This window comes from Engystomops pustulosus, chromosome 2 (genome assembly GCF_040894005.1).
Source record: "Engystomops pustulosus chromosome 2, aEngPut4.maternal, whole genome shotgun sequence".
NCBI classification, from domain to species: Eukaryota; Metazoa; Chordata; class Amphibia; order Anura; family Leptodactylidae; genus Engystomops; species Engystomops pustulosus.
Genome location: NC_092412.1, coordinates 131,744,615 through 131,762,553, shown reverse-complemented (window position 1 = coordinate 131,762,553; position 17,939 = coordinate 131,744,615). Strand labels below are relative to the sequence as shown.

At 39.3% G+C, this 17,939-nt stretch overlaps 1 protein-coding gene across 1 annotated transcript in view; it reads left to right on the top strand.

The window, feature by feature from the left end:
- Nucleotides 1–13,910, top strand: part of MED13 (mediator complex subunit 13) — a 56,275-nt gene extending 42,365 nt beyond the window's left edge. The window contains exons 17-30 of the mRNA XM_072136446.1: nt 1,727–1,894; nt 2,091–2,314; nt 3,836–4,025; nt 4,765–5,182; nt 5,372–5,591; nt 5,750–5,941; nt 6,723–6,946; nt 7,060–7,202; nt 7,297–7,455; nt 9,665–9,841; nt 10,233–10,381; nt 11,130–11,303; nt 11,948–12,048; nt 12,149–13,910. Coding sequence (XP_071992547.1) covers nt 1,727–1,894; nt 2,091–2,314; nt 3,836–4,025; nt 4,765–5,182; nt 5,372–5,591; nt 5,750–5,941; nt 6,723–6,946; nt 7,060–7,202; nt 7,297–7,455; nt 9,665–9,841; nt 10,233–10,381; nt 11,130–11,303; nt 11,948–12,048; nt 12,149–12,281 — 2,672 coding nt within the window. The 3' untranslated portion in view covers nt 12,282–13,910. The remainder of the gene's footprint in view (nt 1–1,726; nt 1,895–2,090; nt 2,315–3,835; nt 4,026–4,764; nt 5,183–5,371; nt 5,592–5,749; nt 5,942–6,722; nt 6,947–7,059; nt 7,203–7,296; nt 7,456–9,664; nt 9,842–10,232; nt 10,382–11,129; nt 11,304–11,947; nt 12,049–12,148) is intronic.
- Nucleotides 13,911–17,939: the final 4,029 nt, after the last annotated feature.

The window sequence follows — 17,939 nt, the reverse complement described above, 5'->3', positions numbered from 1 at the left end:
AAGAGGTCACAGCCAAGTTCAGTTACAGTTCTGGAATATACAGTATTTTTTGGACTATAAGGCGCACCGGAGTATAAGGTGCACCATCTATAAATGCCTGCTAAAACGCTGAGGTTCATATATAAGGTGCACTGGAATATAAGGCACATCTGATTATAAGGATGAATGACCAGCAAGTGGCAGACCTGTGCACAGTTCAAGGCAGCTGTTGTCTGTCAGTACGTTTCATATATAAGGCACACCTTTGATTTCTGAGTAAATCAAAGGATTTTTTGTGCGCTTTATAGTCCGAAAAATACGGTAAGTGAACTTTTGCTACTAAAAAAAACATGTATGGTTACAGAGATCTCCAGGGCTCCTACCTTCCTATGCAGTTTTGTATTGTCAAAATGGCTTTTAAGCAGTGAACAAAAGCTTTAAAGGGGTTGTGTCACCATAGCACATGGCTGTAATTGGGTCCAATGCATTGTGACAAGTACTTTCACCATTTACACTTATTACAAAATCTGCAGCCTTCCTGAGATAACTCCTTTTGTCCTGGTTGCTGGCGCCCTCTAGTGGTAGCTGTGCCCCATCCTGAGCTACAGCTGATCTGGCCGAGTCTGCGCTCAAGGAGTCAGCAGCTGCTCTGCACTACAGATCACTCCACACAGCTCCTCTGCACACTGAGAGATCAGCTGACACACTGCAGACAATAGGAGGTGAGAGAGGAGGAGGGGCAGGGATTGTACTGTGATAGCCACTGCTTACCAGCGTCACAGGAGCCTACAGCAGCAAATACAAGGTAACTGCAGCCAGACATGGCTATCTGCTGCGCAGAAGAGTCCTCCCCTAACATGGATCATAGCAATGTAGCAGCCCTTCCTCCCTCCACCATTAGTCAGGTCGCACAGGAGGCTGCAGAGATAACACAAGTAACAGGCTGAGCTCTGACCTCTCCTGATGCAGTCCTCCTCCTGTACTCTCCACCATTCACGGTCCCTCCATGCTACCCTGCTGTCCTGCAAAGGGGCCCCTGTCCCTGACTAGCAGGGAAGTAGCTAAAGATCAGTAACATGTGAGAAGCTGTCACCTATTTATCTATCAAAGTCCTATTATCTATCACCTGTCATCTATATATCTATCTATCTATCTCATATCACACACACATTATACTGAGCTTTATATTTTTATACGGCTGTGAAAACATTATAGCTGAGCTGTGACGGATTGCTATGAACAACATAGACTGTGTTATAGTTTTTATAAATGAGGCTGATATGAAAGTTTCAGAATATGTTATTGAATATATAGGTGTACATATATATATTTTCTTATTCAAGTATATAGTGACAATGATTAAAAGGAGAGGAAGCAGTGTCAGGGCTTTGGTAGGTGACACACAGCACCAATAGCAGATTCCTGCTGTGCTGGGTATCAGTAAATGCAGGGACTATTTGAGCACAGCAGGTGGAAGGAGACTCTGAAGGCTGATCACTAGGCCCCTCCCACATCTGCTTCTGTGGGGAGCAGAATAGAGGCTGAACAAGCATCATACAAACAAATAGAAAGGTTCTTTTACTTTCAGGTAACCATTACAAATAGATTTTTGAAATATTTTAACCTCTTTGACAGCTTTTTGTAGTAAATAGTTTTGTGGCATAACCCCTTTAAGGGAATGTATTTCAGGTGTGGACAGAACTGCATTTCTGTTCATTTACCAATAATTTCCATCTTTATTTTTTAGCTGTAGATTCCAGCAAGCAATGTTCTCAAGATATCCTTCGCATGCTTCTTTCTTTGCAACCTGTTTTGCAAGATGCTGTTCAAAAGAAACGAACTGTACGATCATGGGGTGTACAAGGACCCTTAACCTGGCAGCAGTTTCATAAAATGGCTGGTCGTGGCTCATATGGTAAGTGACCTTATCCTGGAACTAGGAACAGTCTTGTGTGACTATATTATGTAGCAAACATGTTCAAGCTTCATGTGACTGACATATGGAAGAGTGATGGCTGTGACTGCTGAGATTTGTGCTGCCTCTCTGCAGTCTTTTCCAATACTACAATTTGATTTCATACTTAATGCTTCTACGCCTGTTTTTTTTTAAGGAACGGATGAATCCCCAGAACCACTGCCAATCCCCACGTTTCTTGTTGGATATGATTACGATTTTTTGGTGCTGTCTCCCTTTGCTCTGCCTTACTGGGAAAGGTTGATGCTAGAACCTTATGGGTCCCAACGAGACATTGCATATGTTGTGGTTTGCCCGGAAAATGAGGCTCTTTTAAATGGAGCGAAGAGTTTTTTTCGCGATCTCACTGCAATGTACGAGGTAAGATTATCATAAACCCTTAATGTATTACCTTTATGTATTCTTTTCTCTCCCCTTTTTGGCACTGCTTTTAAAATCATTGAAGATTTCACATAGATAAAGATTCGTACTTTACAACCATAAAAAGCATTGTTTACATTTGGCGGAGATGAAATTCGTGTATCAAAATGGGTTGATTTCTGCAAACTGTTATCATATGAATGTAACTGTTGCATAACTATTTTAAATAGGTCTCGCCCCTTTATCCAAACGCATAAAATAAGTTCGTACGAACGTGCATGTAACAAAAAGATCAGTCGGATGGGTTCCAACCTATCTGCACCTTATTTTCCTGACCTCTACCATTGGAGGAGTTACAGGCGACCACATACACAGTGGACTTCAGATTTAGGCAATTTACATAAAGTATATTTTTATAGGAGTTTTTTGTATGAATCAACAGACCCATGTGGATTTAAATTGAAATAAAAAAACTACTTTTGGAAATGAGTAATGCCATATGTGGTCGTGTATAAGCCAAGTTTTTCAGCACAAAAAAAGTGCTGAAAAACGTCACCTCTGTGTATTAAAAATAAATAAATAAATCAACGTGTGCTGGGCTTATGGATGCGTCTCTGCCTGCTCTGCTACAAGTGAAAAGAAGAGGAACCACGGGAGTATCGTAAGGTGAGCATGTAAGATAGCATTTATACACACACACACTCTGCAGGGCATTTCATTTATGGGGGGGGGGCTGTGATCAATGCATTTTCCATCTTAGGCTTAAGTTAAATTTGTATGTAAGTCGGAACTGTATATTTTATCATTGTAATCGCAGCCAAAACTTTTTTGGTCTCTGTGACAATTGGATTTTAAAAATGTTGGGTTGTCATAAGAATCAGGATTAACAATCAATCTTCATTACAGACACCTGTGATAACTGTTACAGCTGTTTATTGTAGCCTAGGACTAAAGTACAATAAATTACCAATATCCAGAGGTCCGTTTGTAACTAGGGGTTGTATGTAAGTCGAGTCTTCTTAAGTAGGGGACTGCCTGTACTCGATTCAGTACATTTTCTCACTTATTTGTGTTAAAATTAGGGGGCTCAAGTATTTATGGCAAGTGGTATGATCCCTACGTATCTCCAGTTTCTCTGTCGGCTGCCAATAGCATTTTTTTTATCTGGGTTTAGTGGCTAAGAATTCCTTAAAGTGAACCTGTCTGTTAGAGGAGAGGAGTAGAGTAAACTGATCTATAGTTTTGATTGCCTGTAACTGAATGCTTAGAAGTATGTCTATTCTGGAGAATTTCCCCCCCCCCACCCCCCCAAAAAAACCTGTATCGCTCCTTCTCTATAACATGCAGTGCGCAAGTTACATGTCACCCCCACATTGCTCCTTCCTTATGATAATGTTGACTAACCTATTCAGGTAGAATTTAATTTCTGTGTAAAGTTTTCAATCCTTTTGTTGTGTTGACTCGTTGATTAATCATATATATATTTTACTCCTTTATCAATACTGTATATATATGTTTTAGTCTTGCAGGCTTGGCCAGCATCGAGCAATTTCCAAACAGCTAACAGATGGCATCATGCGGGTTGGATCCACTACAGCAAAGAAAGTTTCTGAGAAGTCTGTTACAGAGTGGTTTTCTCAGGCAGCTAGTTGCGGCAATGAAGCCTTTTCCAAACTACGACTCTATGCACAAGTGTGCAAATATGAGTTGGGTAAGTTCTTTAACTGTAGCTAAAGATATTGGCTACAAACTCCAGTGTAGGGCCTGTGGGGCTTAGGCCCCATGCACACGAATGTTTGCCTGGGCAAGCAGAGGGCCGCATGCTGGAGACAGGATCGTGTGCCTGGTGCTGTAATAAAGAAAAATATAGGACATCTTATATCTTTCCATGCACAGTGCAGTGAGGTGTGTGTTCACCACACGGATCATGTGCGATGATTGTCTATGGGGACCTAGAGCCAGCTGCAGATTGTGCTGTCGGATCTCGGTCCCCATCACATTCGTGAAAAGTGTAGAGTAGACCAGAGTCGAAAAGAGCTAGGTTCTCTCCCAGGCTGCCAGTGAACCCCAACTCCTTCTTTTGATTGATAACTCAGTGTCTCCAAATATTTGCCTGAGAAGAGAGGAAGTCCTTTTCCTGTGGTTACCATAATGCTGTCCCACTCACTGCATGCTGAATTTAGCAGTTAACACTGTGTGGGGAAACTGCAGATCTTGTCACCATATCTTGTTTGCGATGGGCACGACCAATCACCAAAGGTAGCAAAACCTTGGGGAATGATTTTTCTTGTGGGAAAGTTTAAGTTGGCTCATCTGCGCTGCAATTTTCAACAAAGGAGATGGCTGAGTAAGGTGTTTTTTTTTTTTGTTTTGTTTTTTTTTTTGTTTTTTTGCCTGTTCTTGATGGTGGTTTCCATTAAGGCTAAATCTGGCATTTTTTGTCTCTCTAGGGCCATATCTTGCTTCCCAACCATTGGATAGTTCTTTACTCTGCCAACCAAATCTTGCACCTCCTGTTACTCCGTCTTCATCCTCTCAGCCTATTTCTGCAAGCAACACTGGAAACCCCAGCACTCCTTCATCCATGACCCCAGCTCCATCAACAAACTCAACAACTCCAAGCAACAATCTGCCCTCTACAACCACACCAGGCCTTTCTACTGCTGCTAACGGGACAAACTCCATACAAGGAAACAAAACCACCAGCTTTCCTTCCTATGGGAGCATAAACAACTCTGTCCCTACACAAGTAAACTCTGTCCAGAACAACCAAGCAGGACAGCAGCAACAGAACCTGCAGCAAGCCTCTGCTATGTCAAGTGAACAAGCAGCTGCTGCAGCCGCAGCAGCCTCGGAAGTCACTGAAAGGTAAGACATGCATGGATTCGGCACCAGAGAGGTTAAAGCTAATTTTGGAGGTTTTTGGGTTTTACTTTTTTTTTGGGGGGGAGGGGGGGGAATTTAGATTCTTTATAGTCCTATCACTTGAAGTTCAAAAAGGGCTCCTATAAACCAATGACCAGGTTATGCAATTGTTTCTTATTGTTTCTTATTTAGCACCATGGAGCGTGATAAAGTTGGAGTTCCAACTGATGGGGAGTCTCACGCCATCACTTATCCTCCAGCTATTGTGGTGTACATTGTTGACCCATTTACCTATGAAAATAAAGATGAAGGTTCAAGTTCCGCTAGTGTGTGGTCCTTGGGGCTTCTGCGCTGTTTCTTGGAAATGCTCCATGTTCTTCCTCCACACCTTAGAAATACAGTTTCTGTGCAGGTATGTTAACTTCTGTTTCTTTTTTACAAGAACTTCTTTCAGAACAATGAACAACTTTTTGCGATCACATTAGCCAACAAACCTTACAAACTTAGGTTTTGGGATATTTTTAAATAAAGAGTAGGTATTATGTTGCTTTCCTTTTTTTATTTTTTTAGATTGTTCCATGTCAATATCTTCTTCAACCAGTGCGACACGAAGATCGGCAGATTTATACCCAACATTTAAAGTCCCTAGCATTCTCAGTGTTCACTCAGTGCAGAAGACCACTTCCCTGCTCCACAAATGTGAAAACTTTAACTGGATTTGGGCCTGGTCTGGCAATTGAAAATGCTCTGAAAAGTCCAGAAGTAAGTTTACCTCAACCAACTTCTCTCCCATTAGGAATATATTTATCTGAATTATGTTGTTCTTTAACTCAATCCCGCCCACTGAAGAAAGACTGGAGCGGATTTCAAGTCTGTGGTAGCAGATTTGACATTTCTGCCGTTTTCTTCTGCTCTCACGCTAATCACGGGTTGCAAGACTGGGTCTTTGGCTGGCTCTCTAGACCTGGCACACACATGACTGCCAGTTCTGTAGGGATTAATTACAGGCTCTTATAGATTAAAAAAAAAAAAGTGTAGAGGTCTACAAAGGGTCTTTGATAACCACATGGGGGGACACACAAAGTTAAAACGCACACAAACACACAATATAAATTAAATATTTAATGTTTATTTTTAAATATTTGCCTATAAAATAATCCCTGTTACACTATAAAAAATTGCATATTTGCCCTGTTTGCTTCAAACTATACATATTATAAAAAAGGCCATCGTGCGCTAATTTTTACTGGTCAGAATTTGTAGACTATATAATATATATACTGTAATATATTTTCAGAGACATTAACTGTATATTTTAATATACAGTTAATGCATTATTATTGCATTATCTATGCATGAAACATTCTCTTTTTTTTATTTATTTTTAACTATCCCTATGTGTCATGAAAAAACATGCCACAAAAATTTGAAGGTATTGCACAAAAAAGAAGTTATGCCCGGTCATTAAAGCCTTTTAAAGCCTAGTCAGAAATGGGTTAATATGGTAATTTTTGATGACACTTTTTTAAAATTTGTTTTGTAGAGGCCGGAATGTATAAAACTGTACACGCCACCATTTATATTGGCTCCAGTGAAAGATAAGCAGACAGAGCTTGGGGAAACATTTGGAGAAGCCGGTCAGAAATACAATGTTCTCTTCCTTGGTTACTGCTTATCTCATGACCAGAAGTGGCTCTTAGCATCTTGTACAGATCTCTATGGAGAGCTCTTGGAAACTTGCATCATTAATATTGATGTGCCAAATAGGTAAGAGAAACGGAAGTAAAAATAGAGAAACTTTAATACTAAAAATAGACTGCTTTATGTATGAAGCAGATGTGTTGCCCAGGCTGTAAAACTTGTTCGCCGTTTCATTACAGAGCTCGACGGAAAAAAGGCTCTGCTCGCCGCAGTGGTCTTCAGAAGCTATGGGAATGGTGCCAAGGACTTGTACAGATGAGCTCTTTACCTTGGAGAGTGGTAATTGGCCGTCTGGGAAGGATAGGGCACGGAGAGCTAAAAGGTAAGTTCTGATCAGATTTATGAAGGAAAAAATCTATTTTGTCTTGTATGTAATTGGGTAAGTAATCATGTGAATTCCTTTTTTCTATGTTCAGATTGGAGTGGTTTGTTAAGTCGTCGTAATTTGCAGTCACTGAGCAAGAGGCTAAAGGATACATGTCGAATGTGTGGCATATCGGCAGCAGATTCTCCCAGCATACTTAGTGCATGCTTAGTAGCTATGGAGCCCCAGGGTTCATTTGTCATCATGCCAGGTATGTAAAAACAAAAATATGCATTCTCTGTTCCTGCAAAAAATAGGTTTGTGTATTTGGGTTAACCCAAGTTCTCAAATTGTGCGCACTACTCCCACCTCTGCACACGGTGCGCACTACATCTAAGACCAAGTAATCCAATTGTCCTCAAATATTGCCAATCTTGCCAAGAGCCCCAACAATGCAAATTTAAAGGACACCTGTCATCAGGTCTGTGTCACTTGTCACATTATTCATTGTAAAATCACATATTTTTTATCATGTAAATGAGGCTGGTCACATGGTCTGAGGCAGTGATGTCACCCCTGTTCCCCCTCCCCTCTCCTCCCCCTGCTCATGTCTGTGTGTAATGTATAGTAAAGCATAGTTAGTGTGCGCTGCATCTGCTGACATGCTGCATCCTCCTAATATACAGGTGAGAGACACAGACATCAGCTACACATGAATCTGACATGTTCTGCTGTAACATGGCTGCCTGGAGCTGCTGTATCTCTCCTATATACGCACACACATGCACATGCACACACAGGCTGCAGGGGGCGTGGCCACCAGCACCAGGAAGCACATCATTATACAGCCTCACATCATTATACAGCCTCACATCATTATACAGCCTCACATCATTATACAGCCTCACATCATTATACAGCCTCACATCATTATACAGCCTCACATCATTATACAGCCTCACATCATTATACAGCCTGTCAGTCATGCACTGGAGGTGTGGCTGTGCCTCCCACTCATGAATAGAGTGGACAGCTTGAATATGCTAATGACTCATTGGACATTTCACAGGTCATTTGCATACAGCTTTAGGACCTCATTACTAAGGTTTACAGACATGTAGAGGAACAATGAAGGGACAGAGGCAATGCTCTCTAATGGCAGTTTATGAAAATATATTTAGTTTAGGGGGGTTATTTTGCCTGACGGGTTCTCTTTAAAGAAGACCTGTTGCCCAAAAAAAATGCACTAGAAGATGCTAACTAAAGCGGCTCCTAGCGCTACCGCATTTTTTAGCATTGATAAACTGCTAACTTTCTCGGAAAACTCAGATAAAGCTAACAGACAATGCAGCGCCATACAATAATAATAATAATTCTTTATTTATATAGTGCACACAGATTATGCAGCGCTGCACAAAGCATGTCAAATCGGTCCCTGTCCCCAATGGGGCTCACAATCTAAACAGCCTAACAGTATGTTTTTGGAACGCTGGACCAAGCAAACAGCGCTCCGGCGTATTCATGGGGGGGGGGGGGGCGGTCTTCTTCTTCCCCGGACCACCCCTCCCACGCCACAGCTTGGCGGTGACTGCCAGGCTTCATGCAGCCGTCACTGCCTCCTCGTCCCGCCCCCTTACAAATGTGCAGGACCGCTGTGAGCTTGGCCTGGCGTTCCTATTGTGTACGGTGCTGCTGTGTCTGCTACTATGTGTGTGTGGGGGGGGGGGATTGGGGGGGTTGTGCTGACAGGTCCTCTTTAACTAATGTGACACCTTGCTGTGTGTTTATCTCCAGGACAGATTATTTTGTATTTTGTAAGTAGAGTTTTTAGGAATTAAATCACTATGTATAAGCATATACCTGAGCTACTCCCAACGGTGGTAACAAAACATTTCCTGGTGCTGTGGGTTTGATGCTATAGAACACAAACATCTAAAGGCTACTAAGTATATCATTGGCAAAGTCTTAGAACATGTCATGTGTTCACATGTTTATTCTCATGTGGGTTTACTAGTTCATGGATATATAATAGTCCAAGGAACAGTGGGGGTGTAATTTCTGGAACCCACACAAATCCCAAGAATGGGCTTCTGTTCTCCCTAATTAAATTAAGCAGCAAGTCCAGCATGCTCCTCCCACTTCATCTTATGGGAGTGGTGGGAGATTGTACAATTCCTTCAGTTCATTATTTCTGGGGTTCTGGTGTCTTGGTGACCACCTTAATTTGGGCCATGCTCTCAAAGCTATTTTTCCCAACTTGACCTTTTTAAAAGCCTTAACTTTTTAAAAAAAAAAAAAAATTTTGTCATCCTGGGCATGTAAGGGTGGTGATTCATGCGCAGCTGATACAATTCTTAATCTGGTTTTGGCTTGATAGTTGGGAAGTGGTTCTCTGTTGAAATGCCATTCTGTGGTGTTCCCTCAATTCTCTAACTTGTGATTAATGATAGTTTGTTTGTTTTTTTTTTTTTTTTTTGCAGATTCTGTGTCAACTGGTTCAGTGTTTTGTCGTAGCACTACATTAACCATGCAAACATCACAACTTAGTACACCACAGGACACTTCCTGCACTCATATTCTAGTTTTTCCTACATCGGCTTTTGTGCAAATGGCATCTGTTAATAACAACAATGAAAATATTTTCAGTACAAATAATGGTAAGTATATTTTTTTGTTTTACCATTTTAACCTTTTGAGTGCACCACAATGTATAGGTTGTGGTGCAGTTAAGGCTGTTTAGAGTGTTCAGACTGTGCCTTTTGCGTACAGCTTGGGTGTCTGCTGTATTATACAGTTGAAACCTGCTGCTAACCTTGGTTAAACTTGACCATGGCACCTAAGCACCTTGAATACACAAGTTGGATTTGCATTATGTGACGTACCATAATAAAATCGTGCTAGTGGGAAAAATGTAACATGGCCAGCAGCGCATCCTCCTACAGCTCTAGCAATGGTTTTAATGTGCTCATGATTATTTTGAGCTTATTATTTCTCTCTAACCACCACCCCCCCCTTTTTTTTTTTTTTTTTTCTTTTTCTGTACCGTAGATGGATCAGATGGCATGGGAATTTTTGATGTGTTGGATACACCTGAAGACTTGGATCCAGATCTTATCAACATTTTTCCTGCATCGCCCAGTGGATCCCCAGGCCATTCACCTGGATCACATTACCCCCATGGCGGTGATGTGGGCAAGGTAATGCTGGAATGTTAAATGCAGAATTTGGGGGATTGTTCATGTTAGACACTAACATTAACTTAGACATGTAACCCTCTAATAATGTGGTCTGAAAAGGCTTTGAATGGCTAAATATTTTTTTCTGATTAATTTTTTAATTTTTTCTTTTTTGTTTACTGTATCCTGGACATTTTACAAGAGAAGGAAACAACTTTGTCTAAAAAGAGAGTGCTGTGCTGAACTCTGACACCCAGCTATCACTTTGCTATTCTAGAGTAGGAGAAGTTGGAAGCCTTAGTAAACTGTTTGTGACTCATTAGACTTGACTTGCTTTTGCAATCTATAGGAGCAGGAGAAAATTGTATCTGTGCCGCAAGATATTGTGGCCCTTTTGTCAGCTTCACAGGAACAAGTTTGTTCAGTCAAACAGTATGCATGTGCATGGTGTAATGAGTGGCCTGAACGACGAAAATGGAACTGAACAGATTTTTAATTCAGTTGAATTGCTCAGGGTTCAGACGGAATGTTCCAGAAAGCACATGAAGCGAGTTTGACTGTACCGATTTGCTTGTGTGAAGCCTTCTATCCTCATGTTAAATCTAAATCACACAACATAAAAATCAAGTATGGTAAACCAGGCTAATTTCCTTTAGGTGCTGTCTGGCAACTTCCATTGTCTATCTTAATTTTAATTTTATAGTGCATATAAGGTATATGTACTTAGATTTAATTTGTAGAACAGTCAATTTTATTTTTTTTCTTCCAGGGTCAAGGAACTGACCGACTACTGTCTACAGAATCTCATGATGAAGTGACCAACATCTTACAACAACCTTTGGCACTAGGTTACTTTGTTTCAACTGCCAAAGCTGGTCCATTGCCTGACTGGTTTTGGTCAGCATGTCCTCAAGCACAAAATCAGTGCCCGCTGTTTCTTAAGGTAAATGATTTTGTCAGTTGATTACCATGTAAGCCATCAATAACATATTGATTTATACAAAAACAATAATCATGAATAAAAATAAAGGCTTTATAGCAAAATGTCAAATTGACAGATTTCTAAATGAGGGAAATCTGTCTTTTCCTGTGACCTAGGTAGTGGCAGATTTTTTTTTTTTTTTTTTTTTCACTATTCTGAAATTTTTCACACATTGACTGAATTATCATGTCTGCCAAATCCTGTTGCATAAGAGGAAATTTGTTGAGATAAACATGCTCTGTTCACTTGTTGATTTAATGGACAACTAAACTGAACTCGGTATGTCTGTTCAGCGCAGTTATACTAGGTTCGCTCTGTTAAATCCTGTACATGGAGTTAGTTTATAGGACCAAAATTGCTTGTGGGCAACAGGCTTTACCCTATAATGAATTAACTGTCTTTTAAAGACTAAAAACAAAACTGCAGCATGTATTTCAGTTGTTTTTTTTCCCCGTATAAAAATAACAGATTGGTCTATTTAAGCTTCATTGCATGTATATCCAACGTAGTAAAAAAGAATATTGAGAACTGTGAGTAAAAATCTGCCTTTTCATGAAATGGTAGTGATGCTCTCGTACGATAACTCCTCTTCCCCTTGTGTTTAGGCCTCTCTGCACCTTCATGTGCCTTCAGTGCAATCAGATGAGTTGCTGCACAGCAAACACTCTCACCCACTGGATTCAAACCAGACTTCAGATGTCCTCAGGTATGGAGCCGTTACCTTAGTTTTAGTAGATATGAAGCTTGTGTATAACATTAACCCATTTAACAACAAAGTTGACATTTTCTTTTTTTTCCCCTCTTAGGTTTGTTTTGGAACAGTATAATGCCCTCTCCTGGCTAACCTGTGATCCTGCAACTCAAGACAGACGTTCCTGTCTGCCGGTTCATTTTGTGGTGCTGAACCAGTTGTATAACTTTATCATGAATTTGCTGTGATATTCATCAGGAATGCTGTACGGAACAAGAATATTTTAATTGCATTGCAGGACTTGTTTTTCTGAAGCCACTCGGCCGGCAGCATTTACAACCTTGCAATGTTTTATCAGAATGGACACTTTGGATTTTTGTATTGAAGCCAGTTGTGTTTTAAAAGTCAAAGTCTCTTTTAACACTGTTGATCATCTCCAGTCTCGGTATTTGCTGAAAGATCTTGTGTAACCGCTGGCATCAAGTGGATGGGGATGACCTATACTATAACAATACTATAAAGCGTTGCAGCTTTGACTTTTTAAACATCCTAAAGATGTTGTGTGGATTCTAAAACCTAATATCAATATACAGAAAATGCCTGCATCTCTTATTTATTGTAAGTTTTTAAATGTGTAAATTTGTCTTATATTTCTTAACCTTTTATAAACACAAAAACAATTTTCTTAGAAGGTTTATACTGCCTTCTTGCTTTAAAGCAATTGGTTTCAGATCTATGTATTCGTCTTAATTAAAAGTTGCAGTAGGTTACTTTTAGAGTATTATTTTTTGTAAGTGGGTGGGAGATATTAAAACTTTGTATTGTTCGATGTACAGTTAAAAGGGGGAGGGGGGTAGCGGGTAATGTCCATACCATTGTGTGTGGGGGATTTACAGCTAAGCTGTAGCAGCAGAGTATATGTACAGAAATGATGATCTACACTGTGTTTATAGATTTGAAAAAGGTACTGGGTCTTAAGAATTTTTTTAATGGCACCTCAGCAAACCTAATGGCAATATATCATTGACTATTGTAGGTGGATTAACCTGTAATGACACACAAAATTGGTTTGTTTGTTTTCTTTCTTTTTACTTTGATCAGGGCTGCTGTTAATTTGTTGCTGCAAACAGCATTACTTTATATTTATAAGAGCTATACCCCCTGCCCCAAGTTCTATAGTTATGTTTGCTTTTTCTTTCCCCATTTGTGATTGCTGGTTTAACATTAAATGCAAATGGGTAAAACTGATGACCATGTCATTTAATCTGTTTAACCTAGCATGGCGTTATGCCACGCGGCAATGGAAGCAGTCATCATGGGGTTCTACGTGTGGTGGTATGGTGCCATGTATATAGACTCTCTAACACTGGTTGGTTGGCAGGATTCCTGTGTTTCTTTTCTCAGATCTTTGAAATCTTTATCTCGAAATCTTCCTCTATTCACACAGTACCTGGAAAGAATTGAATTGTATGCAGAGAAACCTCACTTTTTTAAGTTTGTAAATACAGAGTATTTACCTATAATGTTATAACATATAGTTACATGGAGGAATCCAGTATGCATTTTGCGTATGTGTGTGTGTATATATATACATAGATATATATATATAAAATATAAATAAATATTTAAGAAGAGATGAATTTTGTTTAACACTTGGTGACAAAAGCTTTCAGACATTCTTTCAAAACCGTGCAATCAAAAAGTATTTTACTTCAGAAATCTCTATATTTTTATTTTTGTTTGTTTCCTAAAGGTAATTTGAATGCCTCAGGAAATATGTTGGCATTTCTCTTACTTGGTTAAGATTTCTGTGGGATAAAGATGTTTTCTGATGTGTTGGAAATTTTCAATCTGTAATTAAATCAGTCATATTTTTATTCACTTTGTATGTAATTATTGCTGTTATTTACCTTCTACCTGGTAACTAATGAAAGAAAATGGTAATAATGCAAGAGAAAAGATGCTGTGTATATGTATGTACGGTAAAACTTCAATTCTCCCTGGAGCATCTGGACACAATATTTCTCGATTTATAATCATGGAATGATCTAACATGGCAGCAAACGGATCCCTTGAGTGCCATATTATGGAATATTTGTATAATTGAAATGTGTTCATGGAGCCTATGTGGCCTTGGTGATATTCACAACAATGTGGTGTATATCTATTGAAAGATGAACACTGGGCGCACCTAATGGAACCCAGTGACTTACAATGTTGACTGTTCTGCTACACAGATTGATCAGTCAATATCAACAAGTGTTCTCCATAAGGGCCCATGTTTTACTAGACTGGCTGCAGTTTCTCAGCTGTAATTCCATAGTCCTTCTGCAAACAATAGACATTCTAAGACGTTTTATGCTGTGATAGCCAGATAAGGCGCAGTCCATGCCCCCACATGAAGTATTTTAAATGGTATTAACCTCTTGGGGACTGCCCATAGCACATGTAGGTTCTTGAGGTTAAAGACCTGTCACTCAGAGTACTCCCTGTATCGCCTAAATTAGCTGCCACGGAGGCACTGTACCTTAAAGGGAACCTGTCACCACATTTGCACAGCCAGTGACAAGTTCCTATAGATCTCTATTAACTGACTGATGCCCTTCTTTTAGCTTAAAATTGTTTCGCTTACATCCACATAAATCACCTTTTACCTTATATTACCTGGATTCATTTAATCCTCCCCATGCCTTATGCCTCCTTACTGGTCACTGTTCATGTCATGTGACATCTCAGGTCCTTTAGCTTCTTAATAATAGCAAACTGTACCCTATGTATGTATCTGAACGCATGAACTCACAGCCGCCTCCATGGACTTCTAGTCCTCTCTATACTCCATGGAAACTGCTGTGACTTCATGTAATCACATGAGGTACAGTTTGCAATTCTTAGAAGTCTGAAGGACCTGCGATGATGTCACTGACCATATGTCATGAATGTAACACAAGGCGCCGTGTAAAAAGATTTGACACAATATTTCCCATCTGTACATAGAGGTTTATATGTCTGTAGTAGAATATTAGCAGACGGTCCCCAAGTACAAGGAGGCAGAGCAGAATACAAAGCAGTCAGTCAGAATAATGGGACGTGGTTTACTGGTATCAATGACTCTTCTCTCTCAGGAGAATCAGAAAAGCTGATAATCCTTTAGCAGCAGCCATTGTTAGTGGGGGGAAATCAAAATCTGGTGACAGGTCCTCTTTAATTACAGACTTTCTGATGTGCAAATTGGCTTTCCTGACTTGTGTTGCCTGGCTTTGGCCCTTCTCTCCCTAGCTGCCACTAAACCCAGCCCCCTTATTTTGAATGGCAGCTTTGTGTCTCTTCTAGTAATCAATTAGAGACATATATAGCTCAATTTACTTATAGGAAATATTTACATGTTGCCTTGTGTTATATTTGTCATGTGACCACAATGACATCATCTCGGGTCCTTTAGCCTCCTAACATTGGCAAACTGTACCCCATGTATGTATCTGATCACATGCAATCACAGCATGCCTCTATGGATGATGGAGAGTAGTAGAAGTCAATGGAGGCTGCTGTGATTTCATGTAATCAGATACAAACATGGGTACATTTTGCAAATGTACCGGCCATGGGACCTTCAATGACATCACCTTGGTCACATGACATTAACTGTTGAATAGGAAGGAGGCATTGGGAGTAGATGGGAGGGGCCTGATGAGCAGGGTATGCCCCTCTAATTCCAGGTGATCTAAGATGAAGTTGAATTATGGGGATGTAAGGGAAACTTTTCAGCTAAAAGAAGGGTAACCTTTAGGTTCAATTGATGCTGGCAACAGTCATGGCAGTTAGCTGTTCGTTTCAAAGCTGATCAATTTACATAAGTAACAGCTTTACATGGACACACACACACGGGTTGCTGATTGGTTGCCATGATAGCTGGAAGGCTCTTATGGCTGCCATTTGTAAGAGCTGTATATTTACATTAATTACTGCATTGTTTTGCTGTATATTGCAGGAACAATCGGACCCCCTATTGCTTAAACACACTGGGGACACTTAACCTGCAAACAGGCTGCGTCCTTTAAGGGGTTAAGGCTTGGTCCTTTTTTCAAATTTGGCCAGTGTCTCTTCCTGTGGTATTAACTTTTCAACGCTTTAAGATATTCCTGTGTTGTTTTTGGGGGGCAAAAATTCAATAATATAGGAAAAATTAAAAAAAAAAAAAAAATCAGTGGATCACCTGTTCAAGCTAACCTGTAAAAGTTAATAAAAAATGTTAAAAACATTACATAAAATAATTTTTTAATAAAAATAATTACCGTATATACTCGAGTATAAGCCGACCCAAGTATAAGCCGAGGCCCCCAATTTTACCACAAAAACCTGGTAGAACCTTTTTTTTTTTACTCGAGTATAAGCCGAGTTTGGGTTTTCAGCACATTTTTTTGTGCTGAAAAACTAGGCTTATACTCGAGTATATATGGTAATTAAATAAAGTTAAAGTCCCCTAAACACAAATATTCCCTATACACATGCAATAAAGTGGAAAAAAAACACAAAATCGCCAAAAAAACCCACATATTTGGTATCGCCGCGTCCGTAACAATCCGTACAATAACTCAGAAATATTATTGGACCTGCTCGGTGAACGCTGTAAAAACAAAACCCGAAAAACACACCAAAAATTTTAATTTTTCATAAAATCTCTACACAAAAATGTTCTAAAAAGTGATCAAAAAAAGTTATGTGCGCCAAAATGGTACCACCGAAAAGAACAACTCAACACGTAAAAAATAAGCCATAAACTAGCTCTGTCAACCAAAAAATATTAAAGTTATGTCTCCGAAAAGATGGCGATGCAAAAACAAATGAGATTTCCTGTATATTTAGTTTTTATCCAGTAAAATTGTAAAAATAAATGAAAAATTATATAAATGAGGTATCACCGTAATCGTAGTGACCTATAGAATGAAGATAATATAATATTTTTAGTGTACGGTGTACGACCCCCAAAAAATACGAAAAGGAAGTAAACCAAAATTGACAATTTTCTTTTCACCCATACATTCGAGTTAATAAAATCTCATCAATAAGCTAATGACCCAATAAAATGAAGTATTTTAAAGTGCATCTCATGTCGCAGAAAATAAGCCCTTATGTCCAAATTGCCAAAAAAATAAAGATTGTATAGCCAATAAAAAGTGACAATGCATAATATGCTCTGAATGGCGCAGCGTCCCTTCGATGCCCTGGCGTGTGCCCATACAGCAGGTTACCCCCACATATGGGGTATTATTATATAAGGAAGAGATTGGGTATCAAATTTTGCGGAGCGTTTTGGTATTTTATCCACTGAGAATTTGTACATTTTTTGAAAAACACATTAATTTAGCCAAAAAAATGTTACTTTCAAAATTGCATCCGATTTTGTTTTAACCCCTGAAGGGTTAACAAACTTCATAAAAGTTGTTTTACGTACGTTGAGGGGTGTAGTTTCTATAATGGGGTAATTTATGCGGTTTTGCTTTTATTTAGGTCTCTCAAAGTGACTTGAAACCTGAGCAGGTCCCGCAATAGCAGGATTTTGCGTTTTTTATGAAAATGTGAAAAATCGCACCTAACGTTCAAAGGCCCATAACATCCTACAAAAATAATAGTATGTATAAAAAACCATGTCCACATAAGTTAGACATTTAGTGAATGTTGGTTATTGTGTTTTTTTGCGGTTATGACTATGTATGGAAAAAGTAGAACATTTTGAAGTTCGAAAATCAAGAATTTTTCCAAATTTTCACCAAATATCGGAATTTCTCATAAATAAATGCAAAACATACCACCAAAATTTTTCAACTAACCTGAAGTACAAAGTGTCACGAGAAAACAATTTTAAAATCACTTGGATATGTTAAAGCGTTCCGAAGTTATAACCACTTGTA